Source organism: Plecotus auritus (assembly GCF_963455305.1).
Source record: "Plecotus auritus genome assembly, chromosome: 5".
Classification (NCBI taxonomy): domain Eukaryota; kingdom Metazoa; phylum Chordata; class Mammalia; order Chiroptera; family Vespertilionidae; genus Plecotus; species Plecotus auritus.
Window position 1 is genome coordinate 33,088,955 of NC_137776.1, and position 19,248 is coordinate 33,108,202.

Here is a 19,248-nt window from a genome sequence, read left to right on the forward strand (position 1 = left end):
AGGTGACAAACAGAACTTTTCTCTTGCAGAGTAAAATATTATTCATCTTTAAAAATATTCCCCAATACCCAGCTCGTGTGGCTCAGTGGTTGAGTGTCGACCTAAACTAGGTCACTGTTGGGTTTCAGGTCTGGGCACATGCCCAGGTGGTGGGCTTGATCCCCAGTGGGGGAGGGGGGGCATCTGGGAGGCAGCTAATCAATGATTCTCTCTCATCATTGATGTTTCTTAAAAAATTTTTTTTAAAAAATCTTTATTGATTTCAGAGAGGAAGGAAGAGGAAGAAAGAGATAGAAACATCAATGATGAGAGAGAATCACTGATTGGCTGTCTCTTGCACACCCCACACTGGAGATTGAGTCCACACCCCAGGCATATGCCCTGACCAGGAATCGAACCGTGACTTCCCGGTTCATAGGTCTACACTCAACCACTTGAGCCACGCCGGATGGGCTCATTGATGTTTCTGTCTCTCTCCCTCTCCCTTTCTCTCTCTGAAATAAACAAAAATATATTTTAAAAAATAGAAATAAAAGATAAAAAAGTTCCCCAAATGCAGAATGTAACTCCTTTCTTCTTTTTGTAAAGAGATCATTAGCAAAATTATTCTCTTCCCATATAATGCAACTTAACTGGGTTACGGACAGAACAATTTTATAGGAAGATTTAAAAATATATTATTTTTACTGATTCTAGAGAGGCAAGGAGAAGGAGAGATAGAAGCATCAATGACGAGAGAGAATCATTGATTGGCTGCCTCCTACACACCCCACAACTGGGGATCTAGCCTAGAACCTGGGCATGTGCTCAGACTGGGAATTGAACCGTGACCTGGTTTATAGGTCGACACTCAACCACTGAGCCAAAATGGCCGGGCAGGAAGACTTTTTTTTTTTTTTCTTAAGTTGTAGGACTGGTATTCCCAGAGTTTGGGAAAGAGGATGCACTTAACTTGCTTTGATTACAACATAGGTTGGCCAACTACACATCATTGAGGTTCCCTAAGGATTTTCCAGCTTTCCATGTCATAATTTCCACAGAGGAAGCTGTAAGAGATGCTAGTTGTCTTGAAACACAATTCCAACTAAACCAACAAGGATTTGAAGAGGAAGTTTAGAAATATAATTCCATCCAATAGGACACGTAAGTTGCAATCCAAACATCATTAAGAATTCCCTGTGGTGCAATATCTTTTGGGATGGTAAAGTCCAGTTCTATGTGTTAGGTTTAATAGCTCAAACAAATGCTGGTACTCATTTAACCATAGTTAGAAAAACTTCTGGGAAGGTCTGATCTGACCTCACTGCAGTTTCAACATCTCCATCTAAACATCTTGCCTTCTGTGGACAAGAAAAGCTTCCAAGTACTAAAGGTTTCCAAGAGTTAATCAGTCAGTCTCTCAAAGGCCCTACCTAGTCAGTATGTAAACATACTTGTTAAAGTAAAAATCCAGTCATCCTGGGTCAGGATTCACTTTAAGCAATATAAAAGCCAGTGTACATTATATTTAAAGGTATGAGAAAATATTTGTAATATACTGATATATGAAAAAAGGATAAAAATTTAAAAAAATTAAAAAGCAGTTCACAAAACACATAGAATGTGATTACATTTACTAAAAAGTATATATACACATGTGAGGATTTTTAACCAACAGAATTCATGGCTATTACAGAAAGTTTGGAAAATAGAGGACAAAAAAATATAGCTATAATCCTATAACCCAGATATTACCATTTAATATTTTGGGGGTCTATATTTCTAATGTTTTTCTATTCATATATACATCCTCCCAATAAATGTAATTTAAAAAATATAGGTGAGTTGGTTTTTTTTTAGTTATTAGTCTTGCCTTGATTTATGCCTAATGATATCCTAAGAAACTAGGGAAAATTATAAATTCATGCACAAGGGTGGTTCTAAACCTTGGCTGCATATTGGACTCACTTGAGGAATGTTTAAAACTCCCAATGCCTGGGCCACCCCCCAGACCAATTAAATCAGAATCTCGGGAGAGGGAACCCAGGCATCTGTCTTTTTCAAAATTCCCCAGGTGATTACACTGAACAGCTAGGGTTGAGAACCACTACTTGATCATTTCCCCTCCTTTGAGCAAAACATGATTTACAGCAATGATTTCTTAAACTTTGATGTATATACAAATCACATTCAGATCTTGTCAAAATATAGATTCCGGTTCAGTAGGTCTGGGGTGGGACCTGAGATTCTTCATTTCTAACCAGCCACTGGTCCAAAGACCAGACTTTGAGTAGCTTTAGGGTTCTGGGGAAAAAAGCCTTTTAAAGAATGGAAAGAAAAAATTATAGACACTAAAGCCATATTCTCAACCATCACATAGGGAAGGGTGGTCTACAGTAGTTAAATAAAGAATTCATATTGCGAGTTAAAGGACGTTTCTAGGAAATAAGTTCTTATAAAACTGAAAGTCTGAAATAGCAACACATTTTTCAAGGGAAAACAGTCACTGGGGCTTAAATATTTTGTGTGCACAAAGGATGGAAGGCAAGCATGGGGGAGAAGAGAGGTGGGCAGTGAGAGAAAAAGATGAAATGTCTAAAAAATTGCTTGAAAAAAACAAAACCTTTGGCTACAGTGCTAGAAAGGGATAAACACTATAAGGGAACTTGCAGAATTTATTTCTCTGCTAAAAACATGTTTGGGAACTAGTACAGCTAATAAACTGAAGTTGGTGCAGATTAATAACCACCTTCCATCAACGCCCTCCTGGGGACATAAGAAGAGACCCAGGAGTATAAGTCTCCCCTGGCAGTGCTTTAGGAACCAACAACAAACAATGGACTATTTTCCCAAATGCTTCTCTTACTGTGCAGAGAGAACAAGAAGCAGCTCAAAAGATAGGGGCTCTTTGCAGCTTCTTGGCAATACAGTCTCCAAATTTCTAAACTTCACTAGAGATATAACAACAACAACAAAAAGGAAAATTTTTTTCCCTGAGGGCTTTCCCATGGAAATTGAAAATGTTTAGCATATTTTTAGACTGACAAAGTAAATATTTAAAAATATTCATAAGTCCCCACCAGATCATTATTCCTCCAAAATAACTTCTAAAAATAATAAAATAGGAAAACTTTCATATAACATTATCTGGCCCTAGCTTGTTTGGCCCAGTGAATAAAGCATTAGCCTGTGGACTGAAGGGTCCCAGGTTCAATTCCAGTCAAGGTGCAGGCTTGATCACCTGTAGCAAGCATGCAGGAGGCAGCTGATCAATGATTCTCTCTCATCATTGATGTTTCTCTTTCTCTCCCCCCTCTCCTTTCCTCTCTGAAATCAATTTTAAAAATATACATGTATAAATAAAATTATCTGGAGCAATTATATAAATCAGCTGGTACACTTTATCAGACACTCCTAATCAAATGGGCCATACCTAAGAAAATTTCTGTTTATATGAACAGAAGAAACTAAAGGGGAAGACTTTACCAAGAATTCTGTTGTTAGATGATTCATGTTACACATCTCTTGCGTGTAAGAATCTTTGGCAGTAACATGCACAATAGTAACAGTATCACTGATCTATAATGATCATGGCTAACAAGTACTGAGTGCCAGATATTGGCTAAGTTCTTTATCCAGATCTAAATTAATCCTCACAAACCTATGAAATAGGCATTATTATAGTCTTATATGGATGAGGAATCTGTGGTTTAGGGATGGCAAGTAACTTGCTCAAAGGTCATAAAGCCAATAAGTCATAAAGTTGGTTGTTGAGTGCCTTATTTCAACATCCGTTCTCTTTTTAACATCCATATAACATGATCTGCTATCCTGTCTGCCCAGTCTGTACCAGGGATAGACTATTCTCAAGACCTGGGTATAGAAGAGGAATACGTCATGATCCCTAAAGCTTATGGTATAGGCCCATGGTCGGCAAACTGCGGCTCACTGTTTGGCCCCTTGAGTGTGGCTCTTCCACAAAATACCATGGCCTGGGCGACTCTATTTTAAAGAAGTGGCGTTAGAAGAAGTTTAAAAAATTTGGCTCTCAAAAGAAATTTCAATCGTTGTACTGTTGATATTTGGTTCTGTTGACTAAAGAGATTGCCGACCACTGGTATAGGACAAGCAGTCCCTCTAGGACATGAGGATAGAAAGGTACTTCCAAATATTGCAGGATATAGGATACCTTTTGGTGTTGTGAAATGCCAGCTCAGATTATGCTGCTAGTGTATTCCACAGGGCAGAAGTCATTCACTTTTGGGTTCCCTAATTCTTGGTCTTTTATTATATATCCTTGATGAGTAAAAGACATATTTATAAAGAGGATTTGTTGCATGACTAGAGGCACTTTTCTAGCTTAGGCAAGCTTCCCAGAAATTATTGAACCACATTAAATTGTATAAAATCAATGAAGTCACAACAATGTTCAGGTAACAGATCTAGTACCAGTTGAGGAGTTGGTCTTTTCCACATTCCCATGGTGAGAGATATCACCAGACAATCTGTCCAGTCAGGACTAGGAAAACAGATATTAGCCCAAGACTCAGATTCTGGTCTCTCTTCTGAGTTTCTATAAAATCTCCAAAGGCTACGGGAAACCCAATTGATTGTATTAGCCTAATAATGGCTATAAAGTTAAATAATTCTTAATCTATGGTTCATTACCAATTCAGACAGATAAAGTCCTAATTCTTGCATTTCTCAGAGCTAGCTTCCTAACAGTCTTGTTTAACTTGATAATTGTACAGTATAAGACCAGGGAAGCCCTAACCAGTTTGGCTCAGTGGATAGAGCGTCGGCCTGCGGACTCAAGGGTCCCTGGTTCGATTCCGGTCAAGGGCATGTACCGTGGTTGCGGGCACATACCCAGTAGGGAGTGTGCAGGAGGCAGCTGATTGATGTTTCTCTCTCATCGATGTTTCTAACTCTCTATCCCTCTCCCTTCCTCTCTGTAAAAAATCAATTAAAAAAAAAAAAAAGACCAGGGAAAAGATGAACAATATTTCTAGACTTATTTGGCACCTGACTATATTCATTGCTTATAATTAGTCCTCAAAGAAAGAGGAGGCAATGTAAAAAAAGTAGTATTTGAGTACCTACATTCAATACATATGCCAAGCGCTGTACTAAGAGCCCCTCTTTTCCATTTTTCAATTTTATATCATTTAACTAGAGGCCTGGTGCATGAAAATTCATGCACTTGGTGGGGGGGGTCCCTCAGCCTGGCCTGAGCCCTCTCGCAGTCTAGGACCCCTTGGGGGATGTCCACCTGACAGCATAGGCTGGCTCCCTGGGGGATTGGGCCTAAGCTGTCAGTCAGACATCCCTCTGGCAGCCTGGGAGCCCTCGGGGGATGTCCGACTGACAGCTTAGGCCCACTCCCACAGCCACAGTCGGACATCCTTAGCGCTGCGGAGGAGGTGGGAGAGGCTCCCGCCGCCACCACTGCACTAGCAGCTGTCAGCCCGGCTTGTGGCTGAGCGGAGCTCCCCCTGTGGGAGCACACTGACCACCAGGGGGCAGTTCCTGCATTGAGCATCTGCCCCCTGGTGGTCAGTGCGCATCATAGCGACCGGTCGTTCCGCCATTAGGGTCAATTTGTATATTACTCTTTTATTATATATGATACTGACACCCACATGAAATAGTAGTGCTCTCAGAAGTTGAATACATTTCTCAGGAACTTACAGCTAGTAAATAACATAGCTAGCATTCAGACAGAGCTTTGTCCACACTACATACTCTTGGAAAGAAAGTGGCTTTAGGCAGTTGCAGAGTCCTGAGTATCTTTGTGAGGACAGGCCTCCAGAGCTAGAAGAGCTGAGGGAACTGTTGAGAGAGTAAGAAAAGCAGGCAGACCCCCAAATATACCATGAAAATGGTTCTTTTGCCCTTCCTAATAATGTCCTCTTGGGATATGGCTAATAGAGAATGAGGATGATGTATTGAGTTATTGATGCTGTACTTATCTACAATGGACACAGAATCCTATATAATAAAAGCCTAATATGTAAATAGACCGAACAGTGGAACGAATGGTGGAACAACCAGTCGCTATGATGTGCACTGACCAGCAGGGGGCAGATGCTCAACGCAGGAGCTTCCCCCAGCCTGCAGGCCCCAGGCCAGCCAAGGCAGGTGCCAGTGGGGCCTCCCCGCCCCCATCGCCCAGCCGGTTGCCCCACAGATCGGCCCTGATCACTGGCCAGGCATGAATTTCGTGCACCAGGCCTCTAGTTCTACTTATAATAACAAAACTTCCCTATTGCCCTAACCGGTTTGGCTCAGTGGATAGAGCGTCGGCCTGCAGACTGAAGGGTCCCAGGTTCGATTCCGGTCAAGGGCATGTACCTGGGTTGCGGGCACATCCCCAGTAGGGGGCGTGCAGGAGGCAGCTGATCGATGTCTCTCTCTCATCGATGTTTCTAACTCTCTATCCCGCTCTCTTCCTCTCTGTAAAAAATCAATAAAATATATATTTTAAAAAAAAAAAAAAAAACAACAACAACAAAAAAAAAACTTCCCTATTATAAGTTGCATTCAAACATTAAGTTCACATATTTCAAAATAATGACCTCCTTTGAATGCAGCTATGTGTTTCAATATTAAGAAATAGATCTCCTACTTTCCTATCCCCTGAATGACACCATAAATCCCTCGTATTTTCACTGAACTGAAAATTTGCAGTGTTGTAAGCAATATGAAATTACCTTAACTGACATAGAAGGTTTGTTAGTTACAAAGTTTTTGATAAAAAGACTTATTACCCTATTCAACTAATCTTCTGAGAAGACACATAAGGAAATGGGAAAAACCTCAGGCAGGAAAAGCATATGGTTTATATTATTACATGTAGAGATGTTTTGATTAGAAGACCATGGTTAGTATTTTAAATCAATTCTAGCCACCTGCAGATTTGCTTGTGAGAGCTAGATCAGGTAAATGGGTTGACATTTTTCTGCAGATATTTAGAGTTAAGTTTTACATATTTGGCAAGATCAAAATGAACATGTCTCAGAAATTGAACCAGGTGATTTGCTAGTGTATATCCGCCTCACTAGAGAGCCAAAGGATCGACCTTCAGAAAGACTGATGAGAATAAGGTTGTTTTGCATCAAGGGTAACATTATTACAGTATTCTTTACTTTCTCAATCAATTCCCTCCAACTCTCCAAAGAGTTCCTATTACTATAATCATGCTAACCATCTCATTCACGTATTTATTCCCAAAACATGCACTGAAGTTCTACAGCGTATCAGGCACAAGCTGTATCAGAGAATTCTATAGCTATGCTACTCAAAATATGGTCCACAAACTGGTGCTAGTTTGTGAACACATTTGTTATTAGCTGTGACAAGATAAGTATTTAAAAAATTTAATAGCAATCTGGCAGAGTAATTTGTTTGATTTTAATAATAAAAACTTTTTACTTTTATTTTGTATGCCACTTTTCTAGGAATTTATTTTCACTTAGTTCCTAAAAATATCAGCCTGTGAAGGATTGGAAGTTAAAACCTGGTTCTTTACCAGTGATAATATAAGAAACACAGTCTAGGATAGAAAGACCTCTGCTCTGACAGGGTCTCAGTTTAATCTTATGTGAGTGTACAATACAATCCTTCTATCCTCAGACATACACATTTCTGAGGAATATATAAAGTTTAGGCTTTGTAAATAGGTTTGTGGAATGTTGATTTTTTTTAAAAAAAGGGTTATAAGTTAATAGAGAAGGGTGAGATAGGAAGATAGTGTTAAGTAGAAAGGACAATTTTATACAGAATAGGAAATCAATAGGTAACTGGGAGGGCAGTAAGTATAATAAGTTACTATAAGCCTGGGGTAAAGAAGTCAAGAGAGTAAATAAAGATTTATTGGAGGGAGGAAGATAATCAGTCTAGCCTCTGCTATTCAGTCCATTCTTCAGAGTCACCTCTTACCCTAGCCTCCAGATGCACCCTATCCCCCAGCTATTCGTAAAGACATTATATTCTTGTGCTTCAGTGCTTAGCATACACTGTTCCACTGGCTTAGAACAAGCATCCTACCCTGCAGTATGCTCCTTAATGACCCAGTGCTATGTCAACCTCCTCTCTGATTATAGTCCGATATACTTCGAGGCAAAGCTATTTGATCCTTTCTCAGTGCACCCGCACACTTGTTTACACCTGCATCGCAGTACTTATCAGAATGTACTACACATATAAGTTTGCAAGTCAAATTCCATTGGCACTATATTATTTATCCTGTCTTCTTGGTACTCAGCACATGATTGACACTGTGAATTAAAGAGCAAGTCAGGGGGGTTGATTAGAATTCTCTTTTGAGCTGAGCAACCAGAAAGTAAGGCTCACTAAAGAGTGTCTAGAAACCAAACCAGGAGAACTCCTCATTCTGGGCTCAGCAGGCTGTGGAAAGGGCAACTTAGAGCTGGAGCTCAGCAAAACACAAAAAGCAAACTAATCAACCCATCCCCCAAGAAATTCCCTCTAAGGAGAACAGCTAAGTCACTCAGCCGAATTGCAGGTAAAAACGTATTAGAATTTAAAAGCTCATTCTGCATTAAGTTGAATGCATGACTTGGCAGAGTACCTGTAACTTATATATGGGCATGTGGTTCATTACCTGTCTGAGGAACTTCAAGGTAAGTAGAATTTTCAGGCAAAGTGGCTGACTAACCACATAATGGTGTATGCTAATGTCTACCACAGCAGACCAGAGCAATATGAGGCAAAGCTTCAATCCAAGATCACAGGTGTAAAGAAAAACCTCTCCCTTCTCGTTCCTCTGGGGGTGAAGCAGCAATAACTATCAGTAAAAAAGGGGAGTTTCTATTTAGAAGTATCTTGAGCATTTTCATCATAGGAATGCCTTTCTTTGCTTTCCTATTTTTTTTTTTTTGTTGTGTTTTCTTCTTCTTGTTCTCTTTAACTCTCTGCCTTTATGATCTCTCCCCTCTCAAACTCTCTCCTCCTTGCTCACTTTTGGAACTCATTTCCTTTTCTTACTCTTACTTTCATGAATTTTTAAATATCATTTCTGTCAAAGCCCTTCTTCTAGGCTTCTTCTGCACAAGCATTGGTTATACAGAGCATCCTGTCTTTTAGTACATTCTTAAGCACCAATTTAATTCGTGGATATTTAAACATGTCTCCACCAAAAATTTCCCAGTGATTTTCCTTATGGTGTTTTTATTTATGGGGGACAAGGTAAGAAAATTTAAATGGTTTCCCTGAGAAACCAGGTTTCAGTATCCTTGAAACATAATATGCAGCACTGTAATCAGTGGTGAGATCCCTGTGAAATAATACTCTGGCCCTGGCAAAGGTACTATGCTTGGAAAGCATACAATCAAAATTCAAGCTGGCCTGGGAAACAGAGGAGGTAAGTAATTTAGTAATGAGAAAAAGATCACTATTTGAAACGTAACACTGTCTTCTCACTAGCAAAGTCAAACAATGAAACAAAACTTTCTTTCTCTAGTAGGTTTATTATTCTACTGATATGTGCCATTATGTACCTGAAACTGGTCAGAAACAAGCTACAATAGACATATCCAAAGATATTCCTAGAGACCCCCTTTGCATTTTTATTAGCTTCCCAGAATTTCCTGATTGAAGAGATAATACAAGGCCTTTTCCCAATGGCACATTTCCAAAAGGATCAGCCAGTTTCTTATATGTTTTTTGGAGGCATAAGGACATTCCCTTGAATTCTATGAAAATCCAGTCAAAGGTCCCTGAATTTTACTTAGTTTTAGTAATAATTATTATTTTTAAAATCCTTATCCAAGGTCATGCTTAGAGAGAGGGTCAGAGAGAGAAACATCAACCAGTTGCCTTATGTATGCCCCAACCAGGGATCAAACCACAAAGGTATGTGTTCTGACAGGGAATTGAACTGGCAACGCTTTGGTGCACAGGATGACAACCAAGTGAGCCACTCTGGCTGAGCAAAAATTTATCTAGTTTTTAAAAAATGCTGCAGTATTGAGAGGGAAATCAACTTCCTTAAGTTGTAACACTCTTAATAAAAGCATAGGCAAAGATGATTTTGGCTTTCAAATGGGACATATGTGTCACCTAGGGGGCTTCCTTTGCTATCAGTCCAAGAGCCACAGTTACTTCCCAAGATGGTGAAAAAAGGCTTCAGATGTTTAACCTGGAATAAAAAAAAAAAATCACTAAGCCCTGGCTGGTGTGGCTCAGTTGGTTGAGTGTCATCCCATGCACCAAGAGGTCAATGATTTGATTCCTGGTCAGGGCACATCCCTGGGTTGCAGGCTCCATCCCCAGCAGGGGTGTGCAGGAGGCAGCCTATCGATGTTTCTCTCTCATCAATGCTTCTCTCTCTCTCTCTCCGTTCCTGTCTCCCTAAAAATCAATAGAGACATATTTTAAAAATCAATAAGACTCTGGCTTTATCAACATGACACCTACAAATTTGAAAAATAGAAAGCAACTTTAAAGCAAAGATAAATAAATGTTAGCACTGTAATATTAAGCAGGATACATTTGTAGAGCTATGGTTTTTAAACTGAGTTGGCATATGTTCATAGTAGCATAAGAGCTAAGATTTGGAAACAACCTAAGTGCCCTTCAGCAGATGAGTGGATTAGAAAACTGTGGTACATCTACACAATGGAATACTACGCCGCTATAAAAAAGAAGAAACTTTTACCATTTGCAACAGCATGGATGAACCTGGAGAGCATTATGCTAAGCGAAATAAGCCAGTCAGAGAAAGATAAATATCATATGATCTCACTCATATGTGGGATATAAAGATCAACCTAATTTGATGAACAAGAACAGATCCAGAGACAAATGGCAGGGGAGGGAGGTTAGAGAGCAACCAAAGGACTTTATTAGCATAACCAATGGACACAGACACTGGGGCGGTGGGGGCTTGCCCGGGGTGGGAATGGCTGTGCGGGGGTGGGGGGTTAAGCGGGGAAAAAGGAGACATATGTAAAATTTTAGACAATAAAAAAAGCATCCTAAAAATAATAAAATAAATAAAATTGAAAAAAAAATAAAGTGAGTTGGCACTTATTATTTTATTATTTAACTTATTTCATAACATCTCTATAAGGCATATGGAGCAAGCATTATCCTTCTTTAATAGATGTTAAGCACCTTGCACAAAGTTGGAATGCTTAAATAAGTAATTTCAATTCTTTAATAAAATCTCTCTACTCAAGCTACTCCCTTAATCTCTGCTTTCCTAAATCACCAGATTTCTTGAAAGAGTAATCTACTTGCTGACTTTATTTCCTCACCTATTATCCATTTTTGAATCTTGGCAGATTATAGTTTGTTTCCTCAAGTATCTGCCATTCTGAAAAAGATCACCAATGACCTATACGGTATCATGGGACTCTAGTTGGAACCTTAAGTATTCTTTGAATGCAATTTCCAGCAATTCAAAGGACTTGTTTTTGATCCTCATTCTTGATCCCAACTCCCTTCTGAAACACTCTTTCCTCATTTTTTATGCCTTCACTTTCCTTCCTCTGTTACTCTCCAGTATCTGAAAAATTAAACTGCTCAATACCTACTCATTTTTCAAGATTCCATTCAAATGACAATTCTGAAGTCTTCCACAACGCCTCCAACAGTAGTCATTCTTTCTCTGAGTTTCCATAGTACTTTACTACTAGGCACTTATTACATTGTATTCTGATTGTTGATTTCTTTTTCTATCCCTTATACAAGTTCTTTGAATATGAAAACTAGCTTATCATTTTGTATCTCTTGTGTTCAGCAAATTACCTGACACAGACCCTGCTAACAAACATGTGAATGAACCGCCAGTAAGTGGCAGCACTACGGACAGAGGTCTTTGCCTTTGCTCTTCGCTAGAAGATGGCTCAAAAACAAAGGCTTATTGTTAAATTTCTCACCTCTTATTCCATGAAAGTTATCAGGCTAGAGCAGGGGTGGGCAAAGTTTTTGACTCGAGGGCCACAATGGGTTCTTAAACTGGACCGGAGGGCCGGAACAAAAGCATGGCTGGAGTGTTTGTGTGAACTAATATAAATTCAAAGTAAAGGAGCGGAGGGGAGAGCAAGAGAACCAGATAGAATAGCCGGATCCGGCCCGCGGGCCGTAGTTTGCCCACGGCTGGACTAGAGTCTTAGATTTAGGCCCTTTTAAAAAAGCTTTCATTTAGCAGCGACCTGCCCAAGAACCATCATTTCCAAATAGAACTGTCACCCAGATAGTGGTGCCACACATGGTATAGTTATGACTCTTCTGTGATTTGCCCATCCACTTAAAAAATATTTTTAAAAAAATTAATTTCAGAGAGGAAGGGAGAGGGAGAGACAGAAACATCAATGATGAGAGAGAATCATTGATCGGCTGCCTCCTGCACACCCCACACACCTAGGATCGAGCCCATAACCTGGACATATGTCCTGACTGGGAATCAAACTGTGATCTCCTGGTTCATAGGTCAAAGCTCAGCCACTGAACCATGCCAGCTGGGCTGCCTATCTATTTTTTTCTCCATTATGTGAGGACACAGGGAGAAGGTGGCCATCTGCAAGCCAGGAACTGAGCCTCTACCAGAAACCAAATCAGCTAGCACCTTGTTCTTGAACCTTCCAGCTTCCAGTCCTGTTGTGAAATAAATGTCTGTTGTTTAAGCCACACAATGTATGGTATTTTGTTTTAGCAGCTCTAGCTGACTAACACATGCTGTTTAAATACTTTCTGGAAAATGTCTTTTTTTTTTTTTTTTTCCAGGCAACTCTAATTGTTAGAAAATTCTTACTTATCCTAGGCTAAATCTTGCCCTTTGTATCTGAGAGTTGAGGGAAACCAAAGAAAATAGGGGATATGTCCATAATGGAAGAGAATAATTTTCAAGTGAAAAATAAACCTGTGACTTAAACATGAGAAAAAAATTTTAAACTCAAAATCAATAATACAGCAAAAAAATTAATTCCCCTGAGGAGCATTATGGTACATTGTAGAAAAATAGTAGTTAAGGTTTAAATTAAGGTTCTGCCTTTATCTGAGTGATAGCCTCACCAATCCTTAATTTTCTACCTATGAAGTAAGGATAATACTGTATAGAGTTGTTGTGATAATGTATCAAAGTGCTTTGAAAAGCCAAAAAAGACTATAGGAATGCAAGATATTGTTAGGCATCCCCTTTCTTCTTATGGCTATATATATATATTTTTAAATATATTTTATTGATATTTCGCAGAGAGGAAGGGAGAGGGATAGAAAGCTAGAAACATCGATGAGAGAGAAACATCGATCAGCTGCCTCCTGCACACATCCCACTGGGGATGTGCCCGCAACCAAGGTACATGCCCTTGACCGAATCGAACCCGGGACCTTTCAGTCCGCAGGCCGACGCTCTATCCACTGAGCCAAACCGGTTTCGGCTTGTGGCTATATTTATGTATTATTTATATTAGAGCGATTTATGTTTAGTTCTGTATACTTTATCTAAATTCAGAGCCCATAACTGCCCTCTGTGACTCTAAATCAGTGGATCCACAATGCGCTAAACATACTTCAATAGTATCTAACAATGGTCTGGAAAACAAAAAGGAAATAGCTTGCTTTAATTACATCAAATCACAAAAAAAATGTTTTGTCTATTTTAGGTGTAGTGCATATCTCAATGGAAATACTTGCTGAAAGGCATTCTAATTAATCAAGAAAGATTGTCACCAAATCAAAGAATTGTAGTGTTGGAAAAGGATTTGAGTCCTCTGAAGATCATCCACACTAATACCTTATCTGATGCATACATAATTTCCTTCTGCAATACTCTTGATGGACAGGCATCCATCTGCTGTTTAAAATACTTTCTAGAAAATGTAGTTTTTTTGCAGGTAACTTTAATTGTTAGAAATTGTGTTAAACTCTGTCCCCTGTAACTGCCACTCTAGAGTCTTGTATTTCTTTTAGAGCCACATGAAACACATTTAATTCTTATTCTTTAGAATAGTTTTTTAAACTTTAAAGGATTTTCAAAAATTGATTTTAGAGAGAGGAAGGGAGGGAGGGACAGAAATATCAATATGAGAAACATTGATCAATCCTGCATGTGCCCCAAATCTGCAACCTGGTTATGTGCTCTGATCAGGAATTGATCCTCTGACCTTTTAGTTTAGGGGAGGAAGCTCCAACCAACTGAGGTACACTGGCCAGGGCTAGTTTTTTAAACTTTAGAAGAGAATACTCATGTTCCTTGCCCAACTCTTCAGGTTCAGGTTAAACTTCTCAGTTCTCCAATTATTGTTCAATAATATGGCACATTTTAAGTCCCTCTCCTCTAGAGCAGGTCCACTGTGCACACCCCCTTCATTGTACCTAAACAAATTCCCTATGTGTGTTCTTACAGTGGGACTATCACCTTCTTTGCCATAAATAGTGTGCTTCTTTAGTCCAGTCCGCTGAGATCTTTATGGATACTGGACTGTAGAAAAATATATATGCTTTCTATCTCAGCTTCAAATTACCAGCAGGTCAATAGCAAAAAAAGAATGCTGCTCTTAAAATTTGAGTTTTAAGCATGCAAGCAATGGTTAGAACAGTCAGATACTAGATAAGATGGCTGTTAAAATATATTACAAAGATGCTAAAGCTCAGGATTAAGGACAAATCTATACATTCCGAAGTCAAGTCCTTCTCTATCATGGGGATTTGTGGATGCAGAGTGCTGGTAAAGGAGGCTTGTGAGGCAAAAGTGAGGTTAAGCCTAATAAGAACCTAGAGCTGCCAAACGTCAGCACCATTGCTAGCCCTTTATCAAATACAGTAATAACCAGAATTTTCCATTAGAGTCTTACCATGTTCTAGTCCATTTCTCCAGAAGTCACTAAAATGTTTCACTATAAACCATATTCGCAATCCTGGAAATAAATTTAGGTTTGAAGAAGACTATAAGTATCTAAATTATACTCCAAATTCCTCCCAAATAATGCAAAATAACATAATCAACAGGACATTATATTCACTTAATCCATTCAGGATAATAGTAACAACCTCTCAGAGTCTATGCATGAGTGCCTTGGAAAACATACTACCAATCACAATCTACATGAAGTCCATGACTGGACAATCTGTGATCAACAGTGTTCACTGGATGTATGAGTGGTATGTTTTGGTTGCTTTACCAGAACTGGGGTTGATAGTCAAAAACTGTATTTTAGGAAAGTATAAATCTCAAACTCATTTTTAACATTTAGCCAAGGCATCTATTAGGTAATACTGACATTCAAAAAAAGTTTGACAGTCTACTATTCTTAGTAAGGAAAACTAAGTGAATAGAAGATGTAAAACAAACTATTTTTGACTGGAAGTAAAGTCAAAGATCAAGGTGCTACAACAAAGAGGATATGTGGGATCCAGGGCTAAACTATAGAGAGGAAATGCAAGAATACAAGTGAAAGGTGTTTTTAGAAACCTTCTGAGCCAAACTAGTTCTCTTTGGCCTGGCTGGTTGGCTCAGTGGTTGAGTATCAACCATGAGGTAATGGTTCGATTCCCAGTGAGGACACATGCCAGAGTTGCAAGGCTCAATCCCAAGCAGGGGGCGTGTAGAAGGCAGCTGATCAATGATTCCCTCTCATCACTGATGTTTCTCTCTCTCTTTCTCTCCTTCCTTTCTCTGATATCAATAAAAACGTATTAAAAAAAACTAGTTCTCTTTTGGCCATAAATTGGAATGTGATTAATTCCTAGAAAACAAGATAAACACTAGGTATACATCAATCCTTATTAACTAAATCATTTTCTCAGAGGCAAATAAAAATATTATATTTTTCTCAGTTAGAAAAGAGAATAATAGCATGAAGACATTGGTTATATCTCAGAAAAGTAAGTGGCTTTATAGCAACATTATCTTTACTGTTATTATTAGTAATAATAAAACAAATAATAACAGCACTTAACATTTATTTCTTACTTAATATGTGCCAGGCAATGTACTAAATATTTTATATACAGTCTCATTTAATCCTCATGACAACTCTCACAGGAAATGCTATGCATAGTGAGTTTCATAGTTTGGGTGCTCTGCCTAGGGTCACAATAACCCTATGAGATAGGTACTATTTTTATCCCCACTTACAGATGAGGAAATTGAGGCAGCAGTTAAAGAAGTTGCTCAAGGACACAAAACCAGGAATGCAGGGCTGGGATTCCAATGCAGGCAGCATAGCTCTACAGTCCAGTATCACCTCTCCAGGGACCTAGTGATTGAGGGAAATATAAACTAAAAGAAGACATCATTTGTTTTCCAAACTGGCCCAAAATTTTTAAAAACCAACATAGTCAATGTGGTAGGAGAATATAATGGCAATTAAAAAAAACTTTTTATCCCTAACCGGTTTGGCTCAGTGGATAGAGCGTCGGCCTGCGGACTGAAAGGTCCCAGGTTCGATTCTGGTCAAGGGCATGTACCTTGGTTGCGAGCACATCCCCAGTAGGAGGTGTGCAGGAGGCAGCTGATCGGTGTTTCTCTCTCATCGATGTTTCTAACTCTCTATCCTTCTCCCTTCCTCTCTGTAAAAAATCAATAAAATATATTAAAAAAAAAACTTTTTACAGAAATAGACACTCTAAAAGAAAGTTCAGAAAAAAATTCAATAAAGGTGGACAACAATCAGGTAGTTGCTTAATAAAACAATTTTATTTTTCCTGAAGGTAGTATCAAATCTTAGAACTCCTTTACTTCTCTCTCTCTCTCTCTTTTTTTTGTTAATCCTCACCGGAAGATATACTTTTTCTATTGATTTTTTACAAGAGCGGAAGGGAGGGAGGGAGGAGGAGACACAGAGTACACACACACACACACACACACACACACACACACACACACACACACATATCAATGGGATGTGTCTTTCTTTCTCTCACCAATTGGTTGCCTCCTGAACTTGCCCTGACCAGGGTGGGGGACCAGATGGCAACTGAGGAACACACCCTTGACTGGGAATCAAACCGGAGACCCCTCAGTGTGAGGGGGCCAATGCTCCAACCATTGAGCAACACTGACCAGAGCTCCTTTTCTCTCTTAATTCTCAGATGCTGAAAAAGGCTACCAGAGGATAAGCATTCCACTGCTCCCATGCTAACTTTTTTAGTGTGGCTGCTCCCCTTGTAACTTAATCAACCTATATCAAATTCCTTGGAAATGTGTTTCTTGACCCACTAATGTCATTACTGACTTGGTTAATTCACCTTCCTTTCTATTGGGCTGATATAGGTTCTGCTTTCTACTGTTTTCCATATTTGTCCCTTAGCCTTTCTCAACAGGTCCAAGAACCAATGTGAAAAGCTCAAACTTTCCCTTTCTGCTCTGTTCAAAAGTTGTTAATAAGACCCCCTCCTTGTTTTCAGCAATATGTTAATTCCAAGCTGACAAAATATTGCTTCTGAAATATCACAATTCTCCATAGTCTCTGGCTTACTGTCTACAGTATACATGTTAAATAACAATATAAATTACTTAAGGGAAAAACAAAATCCATGTCATAGCTTTTCTAACACTTCAGTCATCCTATTCTACTTATAGGTGCCATTATGAAGAGAAACATGGTAAGGTACATGGAGCTATATAAAACTACTGAAATGGCAGTATGCAAAGGTGATGACTTCTATTGTGTTTTTTTTAAAAACAAGCACAGCAGATCAGCTTTCATTTGGAAAGCTTCATTTGTACATTCAAAATGTCTTGTAACTTTTTTTGCATTTGTGTGCTAAAATTTACTAACAACTTGGTTTCTGACTGTGACAAAGCCATTACAATTTGTGGGGTTGAAATGGGCATTGTGAAAACACATGGCTCAGAAAACAGTGGTTTACTAAACCTCAGGGGAGGAGCCCTAAAGTGGTGACCATGTTTTCACTGAGAGGAATTAAAGAATGTTCCATTTTGTATGCATACGTTGTAAGAAGAGATTAAGGTCAGTAGGAAAATATAAAATTGGACTGTACAAGATTGAGTATTTTTCATCTGTATTACATGGTTACAGATTTAACACTCCATTAAACACAAAGCTTCCTCGCTGCATTAAGGAGAGGTTGCACAAGCGGAACCACAACAGGCCCGAGGCAATGATTTCTATACCCTACTACGGTATATCCTACTGTGTCCCCAGCGTAATCAAGTAATTGCTGGACAGCTCCACCTTGTCTACCCGAGCTAAGATACCTTTGCCAGGAGTCCCACAGCAAAACTAAAACACTTCAAGGTATCTCACGCACAAGCCTATGGTTCTCATTTTATTGGAAAGAAAGCTGAGGAGCTGAGGGAGAAGCAGCACAGTCCAAGGCCTCAAAGGCCAAGACAGAGTTAAGATGAGGGTGATGCGGGACCTCTCTTCCCCCCCACCCCGCCCCCGCACTTCCTCTGCTCCAGCCCTGTGGAGCCACAAGTGAGGAAGAGAAGTTGTGGAAACAAGACGGGGGTGGTGTGGGATGGGGGAACCCAAGAGAGTTTAACACAAGCGTTTGCATATGTCCCACACAAGGACCGTCGCTCCAAGTCACTTTTCCCTGCTCCCCCCGAGGGGCTTCCCGCCAAAGAGGCCACTACTGAACTTCCAGGCCAACCCTCCCCCCCGCCCCCGGCTCTTCCCTGGGAGCCGCAGCCGCTTCGCGGCCTCTGGGGGCGGGCTGGATCTCGGACCCAAGCCGGCCTCCCTGACACCCGTTGCCGGTGTCCGGCGCCTTTCCCAGCCCAATTCCTGGGCTCCTTCGCCTCCACCCCCGCGGGCCTTCGTCAACGTCCCTGTCCTCTCTCAGGACGCCCCCTTCCCCACCTCCAGCGCCCGGTCCCATCGGGGGCGCGGGAAGCCTTTCCTTTCTTCTCCCCCGCCTCCATCCTTCTAGTGCCCACCTGGCGCGGCTCCCTTCCCTGGCCCGTCTCCTCAGCGAGCGGCCGCCTCCCAAGTCCTCCCGACCCCGCCCCGCTCCCGGGCGGATACAGTTTGAAGCCCCTCAGGATCTCCCTGGCACGCTCGTCCTTGGCTGACATGATGCGGCAGCCGCCGCCCGCGGCTCTTCCACGCTGGCCCGACGGAGCCTCGCAGACGGTGCCCTGGAGCCGAGGACTGAGCCACAGCCCCGCCTGGAGACCTCGGGCGAGCAGAGGCGGCGGCCAGACCTGGACCGGCCTCTCCCTCCTCTCAGCTCCCGCTCCTGATCCCTTCTCCTTCCCCTTAGCCTTGGAATGCCCGCCCCAAAGCCAATAGAAAGCTCGTCTCGGAGATTGGCATCCTGCTCATCCAA

At 40.5% G+C, this 19,248-nt stretch overlaps 1 protein-coding gene across 1 annotated transcript in view; it reads right to left on the bottom strand.

The window, feature by feature from the left end:
• Positions 1-19,170, bottom strand: part of PDE6D (phosphodiesterase 6D) — a 52,788-nt gene extending 33,618 nt beyond the window's left edge. The window contains exon 1 of the mRNA XM_080669602.1: positions 18,945-19,170. Coding sequence (XP_080525728.1) covers positions 18,945-18,994 — 50 coding nt within the window. The 5' untranslated portion in view covers positions 18,995-19,170. The remainder of the gene's footprint in view (positions 1-18,944) is intronic.
• Positions 19,171-19,248: the final 78 nt, after the last annotated feature.